The sequence below is a fragment of the Triturus cristatus genome, chromosome 10 (assembly GCF_964204655.1).
Source record: "Triturus cristatus chromosome 10, aTriCri1.1, whole genome shotgun sequence".
NCBI classification, from domain to species: Eukaryota; Metazoa; Chordata; class Amphibia; order Caudata; family Salamandridae; genus Triturus; species Triturus cristatus.
Window position 1 is genome coordinate 1,230,095,681 of NC_140593.1, and position 15,739 is coordinate 1,230,111,419.

General features: G+C 52.5%; 1 protein-coding gene across 2 annotated transcripts in view; it reads right to left on the reverse strand.

The window, feature by feature from the left end:
- LOC146797147 (extracellular matrix protein 2-like) overlaps positions 1–15,739 on the reverse strand; it is a 191,183-nt gene that overhangs the window by 153,449 nt on the left and 21,995 nt on the right. For both annotated transcript variants that reach the window (XM_085629823.1, XM_085629822.1), the window contains exon 2: positions 781–972. In XM_085629823.1, coding sequence (XP_085485949.1) covers positions 781–972 — 192 coding nt within the window. The remainder of the gene's footprint in view (positions 1–780; positions 973–15,739) is intronic.

A 15,739-nucleotide genomic window follows, 5' to 3' on the forward strand; every position in this document is an offset into this window, starting at 1 on the left:
TGGTGGCTGTGCGGCATTGGGTGGGAGTGGTCCTTGAAGTCTGTAGATACAGGCAAGGCGTGGACTTCATTCAGTGAACTATCAGTGGGTGGGACGCGCTCACGGAGGGCGGGTGGTCAGGACAGTGAGGAGTACAAGGTGGGCTGTAAGGAAGATTTGTGGTCGGAAGGTGCGTCTGCAGGGCCCAGTGGGTTTGCAGTCGGAGCTCTCAAGGGTGGTGGTTGATTGAGGTGGGGACAGGCGCAGGCGTTTGTGCCACAATGTCACATAGAAAGGAGAAATGACAGAAGGATTGTATTTAACCCAATTCTAGAGCTTCACATGTTTGGCAGATCAGGGAACAGAGGCAGACAGGGATTAGGAGATTTGAAGAGAATCAAACAATGTGGTATAGTGGGCAGCCAGGATTAGAGCTCTGGCTTCCATGTTTGGTAATGAAAAAAGTAACCTGCAGCCTCTAAACCACATTGCTGCAAGCGAGCCCTACTTCCAGATGCATCCTGAATCCTCGTGTAATAGCAGATGAGTCAGACCAGCTGTGTGCTCTGAGGCACGTGTGGAGAATTCACTGCCTGTGTCTCAAACTAAACAAAAGAAACTTCGAGTATTTTTTTTTACCAGCTACAATCATGTTTTCCAGGCTCCAGTGAGAGTGTGTGAAAGCGTCCTGTTTTGCACGCCATACTACCAGCTCTCACACAGCCGGTGCGCCAGGGTGCACCGGATCTGCTGCAAGTTAAGGATGCAATGCAAGGCCTGGGTAGATGGGCAGACACTCACCTGGCTCGGTGCAGATGGGGCAGCAGCGCCCTGGGGGCGTCCGCAGGGTTCCCGTGGGGCACGTCACGGCCCTGCAGTCTGTGATGTCACACACCTGTGTGCCCCGGTCACATATGCACATGGTGCAGGGGTCTGGGGACCACGCAGCTCCGTCATACATCCGCATCCCGTTGACCTCGCACTGCCCTCGACCTGAGAACGAAGGGAGGATGAAGAGATATTCAGTCACACACTGACAGCAGACCTTGGATCGCACCTTTCAGGCTGTCTGTGTTGGCTGGTCTCTGCCACGTCACAGAGAGCCTGACCTCTCACCTGTGACACTGACTCTTAAGCCACTCACCTATGTTACTGGCTGCAGAGCCTGACCTCTCACCTGTGACACTGGCAGTGGAGCCTGACCTCTCACCTATGACACTGGGTACAAAGCCTGACCTCCACCTGTGACACTGGCACCAGAGCATGACCTCTCACCTGTGACACTGGGTACAAAGCTTGACCTCTCACCTGTGAACACAGGTTGCAGAGCCTGACCTCTCACCTGTGACACTGGCTGCAGAGCCTGACCTCTCACCTATGACACTGGGTACAAAGCCTGACCTCACACCTATGAACACAGGCTGCAGAGACAGATCTCTCCCCTGTGACACTGGCTCCAGATCCTGACCTCTCACCTGTGACACTGGGTACAAAGCCTGACCTCTCACCTGTGACACTGGGTACAAAGCCTGACCTCTCACCTGTGACACTGGGTACAACGCCTGACCTCCACCTGTGACACTGGGTACAAAGCCTGACCTCTCACCTGTGAACACAGGCTGCAGAGCCTGACCTCTCCCCTGCGACACTGGCTCCAGAGCCTGACCTCTCACCTGTGACACTGGGTACAAAGCCTGACCTCTCACCTGTGACACTGGGTACATCACCTGACCTCTCACCTGTGACACTGGGTACAAAGCCTGACCACTCACAGATGAACACAGGCTGCAGAGACTGACCTCTCACCTATGACACTGGCTGCAGAGCCTAACCTCTTACCTGTGACACTGGGTAAAAAGCCTGACCTCTCACATATGACACTGTACAAAGCGTGACCTCTCACCTGTGACACTGGGTACATCACCTGACCTCTCACCTGTGACACTGGCTGCAGAGCCTGACCTCTTACCTGTGACACTGGGTACAAAGCCTGACCTCTCACCTGTGACACTGGGTACATCGCCTGACCTCTCACCTGTGACACTGGCTGCTGAGCCTGACCTCTCACCTATGACACTGGGTACAAAGCCTGACCTCCACCTGTGACACTGGGTACAAAGCCTGACCTCTCACCTGTGAGCACAGGCTGCAGAGCCTGGCCTCCCCTGACACTGGCTGCAGAGACTGACCTCACAACTATGAACACAGGCTGCAGAGCCTGACCCCTCACCTGTGACACTGGGTCCAAACCTGACATTCCATCTGTGATACTGCGTAGAAAGCCTGACCTCTCACCTGTGACAGTGGCTATGGAGCCTGACCTCTCACTTGTGACACTGGCTGCAGAGCCTGACCTCTCACCTGTGACACTGGCGGAAGAGCCTGACCTCTCACCTGTGATACTGGATGTGGAGCCTGACCTCTCACCTGTGACACAGGATACAAAGCCTGACCTCTCACCTGTGACACGGGGTACAAAGCATGACCTCTCACCTGTGGCACGGGGTACAAAGCTTGACCTCTCACTTGTGACACGGGGTACAAAGCCTGACCTCTCACCTGTGAACACAGGCTGCAGAGCCTGACCTCTCACCTGTGACAGTGGATGTGGAGCCTGACCTCTCACCTGTGACACTGGGTACAAAGCCTGACCTCTCACCTGTGACACTATCTGCAGAGCCTGACCTCTCACTCGTGACACTGGGTACAAAGCCTGATCTCTCACCTGTGACACTGGGTACGAAGCCTGACCTCCCATCTGTGACACTGAGTACAAAGCCTGACCTCTCACCTGTGACATGGGGTACAAAGCCTGACCTCTCACCTATGAACACAGGCTGCAGAGCCTGAACTCACACCTGTGAACACTCGCTGCAGAGCCTGACCTCTCACCTGTGACAGTGGATGTGGAGCCTGGCCTTTCACCTGTGACACGGGGTGCAAAGACTGACCTCTCACCTGTGACACAGGGTAGAAACGCTGAACTCTCACCTGTGACATGGGGTACAAAGCGTGACTTCTCACCTGTGACACAGGGTACAAAGCCTAACCTCTCACTAGAGACACTGCGTATAAAGTGCCTGATCTCTCCCCTCTGACACTGGGTACAAAGCCTGACCTCTAACCTGTGACACTGGCTTTGGACCCTGACCTCTCACCTATGACACTGGGTACAAAGCCTGACCTCTCACCTGTGACACTGGCTGAAGAACCTGACCTCTCACCTATGACACTGGCTGTGGAGCCTGACCTCTCACCTGTGACACTGGGTACAAAGCTTGGCTTCTCACTGGTGACACTGGGTACCAAGCCTGACCCCTCACTGGTGACACGGGGTATAAAGCCTGACCGCTCACCTGTGAACACTGGCAGTACAGCCTGACCTCTCACCTGTGACACTGGGTACAAAGCCTGACCTCTCACCTGTGACACTGAGTGTGGAGCCTGACCTCTCACCTGTGACACTGGGTACAAAGCCTGACCTCTCACCTGTGATACTGGCTGTGGAGCCTGACCTCTCACCTGTGACACTGGGTACAAAGCCTGACCTCTCACCTGTGACACTGGGTACAAAGTGTGACCTCTCACCTGTGACACTGGGTACAAAGCCTGACCTCTCACCTGTGACACTGGGTACAAAGCCTGACCTCTCACATGTGACACTGTACAAAGCGTGACCTCTCACCTGTCACACTGGGTACAAAGCCTGACCTCTCACCTGTGACACTGGCTGTGGACCCTAACCTCTCACCTGTGACACTAGGTACAAAGCCTGACCTCTCACCTGTGACACTGGGTACAAAGCCTGACCTCTCACCTGTGACACTGGCTGTACAGCCTGACCTCTCACCTGTGACACTCGGTACACAGCCTGACCTCTCACCTATGACAGTGGATGTGGAGCATGACCTTTCACCTGTGACACAAGGAACAAAGCATGACCTCACACCGGAGACACGGAGTATAAAGCCTGACCTCTCACCTCTGACATTGGGTACAAAGCCTGACCTCTCACCTGTGACATTGGGTACAAAGCCTGACTTTTCATTGGTGACACTGGGTATAAAGCCTGACCTCTCACCTGTGACACTGGGTACAAAGCCTGACCTTTTACTGGTGACGCTGGGTACAAAGCCTGACCTCTCACCTCTGACAGTGGCTGTGGAGTCTGACCTCTCACCTGTGAGCCCAGGCTGCAGAGCCTGACCTCTCACCTGTGACACTGGCGGAAGAGCCTGACCTCTCACCTGTGATACTGTATGTGGAGCCTGACCTCTCACCTGTGACACGGGATACAAAGCCTTACCTTTCACCTGTGACACTGGGTACAAATCTGACCTCTCACCTATCACACTGGATGTGGAGCATGACCTCTCACCTGTGACACGGGGTACAAAGCTTGACCTCTCACTTGTGACACGGGGTACAAAGCCTGACCTCTCACCTGTGAACACAGGCTGCAGAGCCTGACCTCTCACCTGTGACAGGGGATGTGGAGCCTGATCTCTCACCTGTGACACTGGGTACAAAGCCTGACCTCTCACCTGTGACACTATCTGCAGAGCCTGACCTCTCACTCGTGACACTGGGTACAAAGCCTGATCTCTCACCTGTGACACTGGGTACGAAGCCTGACCTCCCATCTGTGACACTGAGTACAAAGCCTGACCTCTCACCTGTGACATGGGGTACAATGCCTGACCTCTCACCTATGAACACAGGCTGCAGAGCCTGAACTCACACCTGTGAACACTGGCTGCAGAGCCTGACCTCTCACCTGTGACAGTGGATGTGGAGCCTGGCCTTTCACCTGTGACACGGGGTGCAAAGACTGACCTCTCACCTGTGACACAGGGTAGAAACGCTGAACTCTCACCTGTGACATGGGGTACAAAGTGTGACTTCTCACCTGTGACACGGGGTACAAAGCCTAACCTCTCACTAGAGACACTGCGTATAAAGTGCCTGATCTCTCCCCTCTGACACTGGGTACAAAGCCTGACCTCTAACCTGTGACACTGGCTTTGGACCCTGACCTCTCACCTATGACACTGGGTACAAAGCCTGACCTCTCACCTGTGACACTGGCTGAAGAACCTGACCTCTCACCTATGACACTGGCTGTGGAGCCTGACCTCTCACCTGTGACACTGGGTACAAAGCTTGGCTTCTCACTGGTGACACTGGGTACCAAGCCTGACCCCTCACTGGTGACACGGGGTATAAAGCCTGACCGCTCACCTGTGAACACTGGCAGTACAGCCTGACCTCTCACCTGTGACACTGGGTACAAAGCCTGACCTCTCACCTGTGACACTGGCTGTGGAGCCTGACCTCTCACCTGTGATACTGGCTGTGGAGCCTGACCTCTCACCTGTGACACTGTGTACAAAGCCTGACCTCTCACCTGTGACACTGGGTACAAAGCGTGACCTCTCACCTGTGACACTGGGTACAAAGCCTGACCTCTCACCTGTGACACTGGGTACAAAGCCTGACCTCTCACATGTGACACTGTACAAAGCGTGACCTCTCACCTGTCACACTGGGTACAAAGCCTGACCTCTCACATGTGACACTGGCTGTGGACCCTAACCTCTCACCTGTGACACTAGGTACAAAGCCTGACCTCTCACCTGTGACACTGGCTGTGGAGCCTGACCTCTCACCTGTGACACTGGGTACAAAGCCTGACCTCTCACCTGTGACACTGGCTGTACAGCCTGACCTCTCACCTGTGACACTCGGTACACAGCCTGACCTCTCACCTATGACAGTAGATGTGGAGCATGACCTTTCACCTGTGACACAAGGAACAAAGCCTGACCTCACACCGGAGACACGGAGTATAAAGCCTGACCTCTCACCTCTGACATTGGGTACAAAGCCTGACCTCTCACCTGTGACATTGGGTACAAAGCCTGACCTTTCACTGGTGACACTGGGTATAAAGCCTGACCTCTCACCTGTGACACTGGGTACAAAGCCTGACCTTTTACTGGTGACGCTGGGTACAAAGCCTCACTTCTCACCTCTGACAGTGGCTGTGGAGTCTGACCTCTCACCTGTGAGCACAGGCTGCAGAGCCTGACCTCTCACCTGTGACACTGGCGGAAGAGCCTGACCTCTCACCTGTGATACTGGATGTGGAGCCTGACCTCTCACCTGTGACACGGGATACGAAGCCTGACCTCTCACCTGTGACACTGGGTACAAATCTGACCTCTCACCTATCACACTGGATGTGGAGCCTGACCTCTCACTTGTGACAGTGGGTACAAAGCCTGACCTCTCACCTGTGACACTGGGTACAAATCTGACCTCTCACCTATCACACTGGATGTGGAGCCTGACCTCTCACTTGTGACAGTGGGTACAAAGCCTGACTTCTCACCTGTAACAGTGGCTGTGGAGCCTGACCTCTCACCTGTGACACTGGCTGCAGAGCCTGACCTCTCACATGTGACACTGGCTGTGGAGCCTGACCTCTCACCTGTGACAGTAGGTACAAAGCCTGACCTCTAACATGTGACACTGGCTGCAGAGCCTGACCTCTCACCTGTGACACTGGGTACAAAGCCTGACCTCTCACCTGTGACACTGGGTACAAAGCCTGACCTCTCACATGTGACACTGTACAAGGAATGACCTCTCTCCTATGACACTGGGCACAAAGCCTGACCTCTCACCTGTGACACTGGGTACAAAGCCTGACCTTTCACAGCCTGACCTCTCACCTGCGTCACTTGGTACAAAGCCTGACCTCTCATCTGTGACACTGGGTACAAAGCCTGACCTCTCACCTGCGACACTAGGTACAAAGCCTGACCTCTCATCTGTGACAGTGGCTGCAGAGCCGGACCTCTCATCTGTGACAGTGGCTGCAGAGCCGGACCTCTCATCTGTGACAGTGGTGTTATATTTCAGATCTGTACCCTAGTATAGGTCCAGGGAACATCGTACACTTTCCCTACATGAGCTCCCGTTATTTCATATGAACGAGCCTTATAAGGACATCATTTCTAGTGTTGATCATTGTGAGAAGTTGGCCTGGTATATGCTGGTCACTAGTTAAAGTGGACACCTTGCACCAGTACAATTCGACTCTTATGGTAGATAGATTTAAGACAACTTTATGAGATTAGAAGTCAGGAGCATATGCACAAATCAACGTTTCACAATAAATTAAGCACAAATATAGCTGGGGCCCTAGACCATATACTAAAAAAGAGACTTAAGAACAATGACTTGCACAAGGACAAGGCCTAGGGCCTTTAGAAGTGTTGGGGCCTCACAAAACCACCCAAGGCAGGTAAGTAAAGGACCCACGTGGGACGCGTGCAGTGTGTGAACACAGATGCAAATCGCCGTAGACTTCAATGGGGCAAGTCGCGGTTAAAAATTCAGAGTTTAAGGGCACTTCGGGAGAGTCTACAAGCAAGTCACTTACAGAGTAAGTAGTTCTAGGGCCAACACCCACAGGAGCACCGTAGTGCTGGAGTTACCTCACCCAGGGAAGCCGGGTGCATAGGTGTCTTTTGGGGTCGGGTCGCGGCGTCGTTTTCAATGGGAGCCAATGAAGACTTGCTGCTTGTGAAGACAGGAAAAGTGTCCGGTGGAATACAAGGCTGGATTCAGAAGAAGGAAGACCTGAAAGCAGAGGGGACAGTGTTCAAAGTCACTTGGCAGTGACCCGGGGCAAGGAAGATGGATGCCCACAGTCGTCGGGTGATTTCAGGTGATCCACGGGTGTCTTGACTCTTCAGTCACTAGGTCCAGGAGGCGTCGACGATGACCAGGAGCTGGATTCGGCGTATCCCACAAAGTCTGGAGCTTACTGCAGTGTCAATGACCAGATTGGAGCCAACAAGCCTTGGTAACAGCAAGTCTAGTGGAAAGGACAAAAAGTCAGCGGTGCAGCCCAGCAAGATCTGAGGGACTCACCCAGCGAGGGTAAGTCAGGGCAGGCCTGGAGCAACCAGGGGAGCCCTTTGAAAGTGTCAGAAATGCTTCAGAGGACCCACAAGCCAACCAGCAAGGGATCCCGAAGACGCCTCAGGAGGATCCACTCAACAGGGGCCCACGGTCACTCGGGACGGGGTAGACCTCTGATCTTTGAAGGGATTACTGCTAGAGGCATGTACCACACGTGGCTCAAAGCACAGGTTTGTAAAATGTCGTGAAGGGGTTGCACTCAAAAGTAGTGCACGGTACCCAGGGATTGCGGTTCCTCATCACTCGTGGGGTCCACTTGCCTCAGCGTTGCTGGGGACTCACGATGGCCTTGGAGAAGTCAGGAAATCCTCTTCCTGGGCTGCAGGGACTTCGTTCTCCGGCGGGAGCGGGAAAGTTTGAGACCGTTGATAGCAGTTTTGGTGCCTGCCAAGCAGGGGAGTCACTCCTTGACTCCAAGGGAGATTATTCAGTCTTCCAGAGGTAGTGGAACATCGAAGGTCCGGGATTCTTCGTCAGAGTGTCGTCCAGGGATATCTAGTTTGCAATGGCAAGGGTTCCCTAACTTATACTGGAAGGAAGGGAGGGACTAGCTCTATGACCCCACCTATGGGAGGGTCAGGGGAGTGGCTGGCTACACCCACTTTCCTTTGTCCAGTTTCGCGTCAGAGCAGGGGCAGGTAGCCCCTGAGCCGGTTTGAACTGGTGTATGCACAGAGGAGCCTACTGCTCCCCAGTGCAGGACTTCAAAGCACTCTAGGAGTGCACCCACCCAGCCCCAATAGACTAAATCCTGTCTGGGAGGTGGTCACACCTGCCTGTGACAAGATACCTATTGTTGGGCCTCCTCCACTGCAAGTTTCGGTCATCAGCAGGAGGGCAGCCCAGTGTCTGTGACTGGTGGCATCCATTTTATGATGCCAGGGCTCTTCAGGATTCTACCGTGTTTCCAAAGTGGGTACATGTCTATCCCTCTAGAAGGGTGGAATCATACTCCCACACCAGTTACTGGTGTGGGGGTATGATTTCAAAGCGTTTGACACCAAACACAACATGTTTTGATGCAGCCATTCCAAAGTTAGAATTTACCGCGAGGTTATGATGCACTTAAGAGTGTATGGTTTGACCGCATTCACAAACAGCCCCAGAGAATGGACTCTGAGAGCTGCAGAGAGGTCCTTCTCAGGCAGAGGCACCCCCTCACATAGTAAACTAAGCACCCTGCCCTCAGGATTGATAGGTCCTGCCTTAGGGGTGACTGATAGGTTTAAATGTGTGTGCAGGAGGGATATAGTGAACCTATATCTTAGTGAGGAGTGCTAGCACCACCTCACCCAGGCTGCAGTAGCAGGCCTGTGGTGTCAGATTTAGTCTGCTTCCAAGGGGTGGCATAACACATGGTTCAGCCCCTGGTAGGCCTGTGAAGTACCTATGCCCTTGGTACCTAAGGTACCATATACTAGGGGCTCATAAGGTACCACAGTATCCAATCACCAGTGCACCTAATATGCACTCCAGGTTGTTTAGAGAGAACAGAGAGGCTGGGGCCCTGATTCGCAGGGTCCCAGCCAGACTATAGCCAGAAAACAGTGTAAACATCAGAAAAAAAGTGGGGGCAACACAAGAGGCAGATCCTACTCTCCTACAGAGAGGAAGGTTGAGAGAACACCTCTGGTTTATTTCATTTTAAAGATTCTGCAGGGACGGCGTGGCCAAGATGGTGACAATTGCAGACATGTTCTGAGCTGCTCCGTCTCAGCCTGCTGAAACGTCTTGTATTTATGTGCATTCTTGGGCCCCGATCAGACACGGGCGGCGATCGTTGAACTACTGACAGCCTGACTGAGGGGGACAATTCGTCAGCCATCGAGAGCAGAGACGAGGGGTGCAGACCTGTGCTGCCGACGCTGAACTCTACGACGGGGCCTGCCCACGGCAGCCCATAACACCCGGAGCCGAGACGCACATTGTCCCGGACATCCGGGCGTGCGGACTTGGGCTGAATGCAAGGATTGTGGCTGCCCGCCACTCTAGAATGAGGCCATTTTAAGTGGGCAGCCCCTTTAGTGCCATTTGGGCACCAGTCCACCCCTTCTCATGACGGAACTCAGGGAGCAGTCACTCCCCCTTTGCCTGTGACACGCTGGGTGCGTCATTTCTGGCGCGACAAGGAACTGGGGAGGGCATATATGCCTCCCCCAGCCATCCTGGCGTTCTCTTTGCACCGGACACGCCGTCTCCCACCCTACTGCTTACCCGGCGTGGGGTTGGCAGGCGAAGTACATAGAAATTTGTAATGTTTTCTTTTGTCGTTGCAGGCAGAGTTACAGGCCGATTTGGAAGCAGATGGGTACAGAAGGGTACCTCTGCGCGGCACAATAGGGGTGCCAGAGCCAAAGATCAGTAGCCTCATGGCAGGTTCCTGGAAAACCACGTTGTAGTCCCGTTAGTCCTTCGGGCGGTTGTGGGCCTGAGCAACCGGGAGCTTGCCTTGCTGTGCTCCGCCCTGAAAGGGGCGTGAATAATAAGGGACCAATGTGTCACGTGATCCTGTAAGGACGATCACCCCATAAGGTATAGCACTGATTTGGTTCCCCACAGGGCTTGGCTCATCAGGCGGGCAGGGCAGCATAGGTTTATACAGCTGCCTGCCCTTGGATCACCTGTAAGATAACCCACCATATGGCATACTTTTGTATGGAATAAACCTGTAGCAATAATTTTCCAAACACAAGTTGTGTTGTGTTTTTATTTATTCAGCATGCATGCTCTATTGTTGTTGTGGGTGGGGTGTGTTGCCAATATTGTCACTATGTAGCTGCCAACATGCACACAAGATACTAGCACTGAATCACTGGCAGCCTGCCCGTGTGGGGCTAAGATTCTGTAACCGCCGAGAGTGGTGATGAGTGGTGCGGTTTTGTACTGCCGCTTCGGATCCTGGTGGCAGGACCCGCCTGTGAAGGCCTTAAGCAACTAAAGCTGGAAAGAGTGCCGACCCAAACACCAACGGTGCGCGGTTTCAGAGCTACATGCTGGAGATTGAGGCTGGCGGTGCAGAGATCGTGGAGCACCCACTGGTGAGCAGGGATACCACCGCTGCTGCTCCTGTGTTAGGGGCGCGGCCCTAGCAATGGTGGCGAGAAGTGGCAGGCCTGACCCTAGGGTAAATAGCTTTGCATACCGCCAAAGCCCTGATATTTGGCTGCAGAGGTCTTGGGCCCTGGGCCATGGAACTACCTATAGACCCAGAAACTCAGAGGTGTGTCAGGGTGGGCCTGGAACCAATGAGGAGGGAACCGCATAGGCCCCCAAATATCCGACAGAGTGCAGCGTTGTGCTTGGGCTCCGGATTGGAGGAGCTGACCGAAGCCTGCGGGTTCTGGCACCGCATTGTGACACTCCCGGCCCCTGCCTGTGGGAGTCGCTCAGGACCTCGTAGACTGGCAATGCGGCAGACCAGGGCATTGAGTGGTGGCATTCATGCGCACCCCGGGGATCAGAGATGCGCCGCTACAGACCTGGTATATATACAGGAGGGGTCACCCGGTGCCTTGAACATTGCCAGCGGGCTGTGGCTGGCCAGTCTGCTGTACCGATGGAGCAGTCCAGAAATACTGCTGTGGCTGGCATGTCAAGATGGGCCTAAGAACTGTGTCAAAGAGGCTATCTAAATTTTCGGGAACTGGTGCCATACTGCGGCGGATTTGAAACCTGGATTGAAACAACAGCCTAGATCCCTGTTGAACAATGCTGTGAGCACGCAGGCATTACCCATCAAGGAGATCAATTGACACCGTAAAGTAAATCTACATCTTGGATTGCCGAATTCACCCCAACGCAATATCACCCGAGTCACAACACCGTTGTACGCACTCTAAGCGGAGGAACCTGTTCCTATAAAAGGGGCACTCAATTAATACGGCACATCATAGATCCATAGCAATATGTAGACACAACGTCCAAACATTTGGCGTTTGCCTTCCTGGTCCTCCTACTTCCCCCCCTAAAATGAAAATGGGCAGAACCAAATCAAAGAAACCTCAAATGCAAGCGGGGGTGATGTTTGATTCAGCATACAGGACATCGGAGACAGCCCCCATAACAGGACAACATCCAGAAGCAACACCTGACCACACAGATCGCTTTAACGCAATCATGGCAGCCGTATTGGACATTAAATCCACACTAGACCCCAAAATTGACTCGCTGTGTACTGAGATGGGCCTCCCACGAGAGGATCAAAAGCACCTAAAAGAACAGGTAGAAAATTCCAAGTCAACAACGGAGGAACAGCTTAAGCTGCTACAAAAGGAGGTGGGATACCCAAGCGACAGGGTGGAGGACCAGAAGGGCAGATCTTGTGGAAACAACATCTGTATAGTAGGTCTCCCAGAACGGGCGGAAGGTCAAAATATGGAACTGTATTTGGAGCAGTGGTTCGCAGACACGATTATGCAAGGCAAGCATTCTAAATTTTACTCAGTGGAAAGAGCCCACAGGATACCCGGAGGCCCTCTTTGCCTGGGGGCCCCACCTCATCCGGTGGTGGCTCGTCTTTTCAATTATCATGACAGAGACCACATCCTTCAGATAACAAGAGCACGTGGACCGTGGACAATCGAAAATGCCATGATCCATATTTACCCGGACTATACCTTGGCGGTACAACAACGTAGATCCTCCTTCCTCGCCATAAAGAAAAGCCTACATGAACACAACGTAAAATATGCACTTTTAATTCCCTGCCACCCTGCGAATTCAACATAATGGCAAGACCAACTTTTGCGCTACACCTGAAGCCACTTGGGATTGGATGGAGCAAAACTGCCTGGCGAGCACTAGGGATTCGGCCTCCATATCCCAAGGACCATGGCAGACACAAAAGCGGGACAGCACTCTAGACACCGCCCATGGGGTCCCACCAGGGCACAAGCAGAAAAGGAGAGAGCACAGGCAGTGCAGGATGCGGGTTGCTATGCTGCACTTCACTCTGCCCCTTCCTCTGGCTCTGAGTCCGGTAATACACCGGAGGACACCCCTCCTTTGACAGACTCACAGAGGGCAGCCCTGGAAGCGGATGGTCTGGACATCACGACCCGGACGGCAGACGACCTCATGTAACAGGGATTATGCAGGTTTGCTAATGTTTTGTGTAAATGTGAGTGCTGCTGGTGGCAGGTCCCCTGATTCCCCCTGCCTCAGCTCAGCTAAGTGAGTCATGCCGGGGCCCAGACCAGGAACTTATGCAGGTGGGCATACTGAAACTATTTGTAGACTCTGCCCCTAACTTTACCACTCACTTGAAGTGGCTGTTATAGATTTAGCATTTGTCGACTACTGTAATATCCCGTGTTAGATGCGATTTTTCTTTTCTTTTTTTAATGTATATTTTTGTATGCTTATTTAGTCCTGCATCGCAGCTAAGTGTGGATGGATGGCTGCCCGTGGGCGCTAGGGCCTGGGAGCGGGAGTTGGGGAATGTTTTCAGTTAAAATTCTGAAACCTTGCCCAAACATGTACTCTGTCACCATGGTCAGATTTAACCACCCTTATGTAGTGCAACATATATACATATGCGCAAGTTTGGTGGACACATTACCGTAGAGGCGAAACCTAGGCTTACGTATTATTAATTTTCCGCACATATGGCTGCACGAGTAGGTAATAATATTACACTCATAACTTGGAATGTGCATGGGTTGACGGGCTGTGCAAAACACCATCATGTGTTTTAATACGTCAGGAGTTGAGTGGTCACCCTTGCGCTTCTACAAGAAACGCAGATAATTACATCCATGACCAAAAGGTGGAGGGGCACGGTGGTAGGAACCACATATTCGAGCTATGCCAGAGGAACCTTTATATCGGTGGCACCAGGAATACCACTTGAAATACAATCTACCCGCATGGATCCGAATGGACGGTATACGACCCTAGAGGGCATATTAAATGGACAACCAACAGCACTGATCTCATCATATGCCCCTAATTCAGGTCAAGCCCACTTCTTACAAATGCTTACGCAGGCATTACTGCAAAGTCCTAACATACCCACGATATGGGGTAGGGACTTCAACTGAACTCCCACCATGAGACTAGACCGCTCATGCCCACCAGTGCAGGGCACCCAAACTATCGCCCTCTCACATCACTGACGGACCTGGTCCTTTAGGACACACTCATGGTGGTAATTACACCCTACACTCAGCGAATACTCCCATTACTCTGGTCTCCACGACCTGCCAATGATATCATATGCTGACTATCTCCCCCGCACACTTTCGGACCACAATCCTCTACAAATATGTTGGACGTGTGGACCAATCCGATCCAGTATTCCAACGTTGCGCCTTCCCCTGGAGGCGCTCAAAGACGCACCACTGTCCGACTCACTCACACAAACGATCACAAATTATTTTCCAGATAATGAAGGTACGGCCCCTAACGTTAGTATAGAATGGGACGCCTTCAAAGTGGTCTTATTGGGACATATGATAAAAGCGGTATATGTGACACGCATGACACTTACAACGGAATTACAGGTTCTGGAGGAAAAAATATGGAATCAAGAACAAAAATTACTCAGGAACCCACCGGCAGCACCAACACTAGCTCAGGTCGGATTATCCCACAAAGAGACACTACACATTATATGTGCCCTGGACTATAAAAGGTGTCCGGTGAAAAAGTACACGGAGGGCGACAAGGCCGGCAGGACTCTAGCCTGGTTATTAAAGACAGACATGACCCATACACCAATTACCACCATATATAACTCAGAGGGCCGCCTGGTCAACACACAAGCTGAGATAAACTCAGCCTTTCAAAAGTACTATGCAACCCTCTATAGTGCCTCCTCATCACGAATGGGGACAGATACGCTGACAGTTTTAGAGCACATTAGACTCCCCCAAATCCTGCCCAATCAATATGAAACTCTAGAAGCCCCCATCACAATTGATGAAATAACAGTGGCTTTGCAGCAGTTAGCAACAGGGAAACCCCATGGGGCAGGCGGCTGCTCTCTGGAATTTTACGTCACTTGTAGCACACAAATAGTCTCGCACCTCCATTGTGTATATATGGATGCATACGGGAGAGGCACACTGCCATCCTCGATGCAAGAAGCTGTACTGGTAGTACTCCTCAAACCTGGCAGAGACCTACCACAAATAGGCTCTTAATGTCCATTGTCATTGTTGAATACAGATTACAAGATACTGGGCAAGGTTTTGGCAAATAGATTGACGGAGGTCACACAACTGCTGGTACATCCGGATCAAAACAGATTCATACCTAGCAGAAACACTAGCCTTAATTTACGACGCCTTTTCTGATTACTAGAATGGGCTCGCACATCGGGAGAACTGCAGTTTATAGCAGTCGCGGCTCGCAATACTCGTGGGTGGGGGGCGGGGGGTAGGGTGTCGCGCAGGGGTTATTGCGCAGGAGTTACTGCAGAGGGAGGGGGTTTAAAATTAAAATAAACCTTACCTGACCGGGTCCTGCGCCGCCTCTGCTCCTGGGCCGGGATTCTGCTCCTGAACAGGAACAGGCATGCTCCCTCGCCTAAGCCAATCACAATGCAGCAATGGCAGCTTTGTGAATGGTGCGGAGTACCGGACAGCGCCCAGCCGGGCACCGGTTGGGAGGCCATTTTTTCTATGTAGGCTGCATGCAGCCTACATAGAGAAAAATACCATTATATTTTCTGCTTCTCGCACTGCGTGAAAGCAGTAGGGCGGCGCTTCTCCGCCCTAGTGGAGGAGCCGCCGCTGGTTGATAGCCTCTTTAGATATAGAGA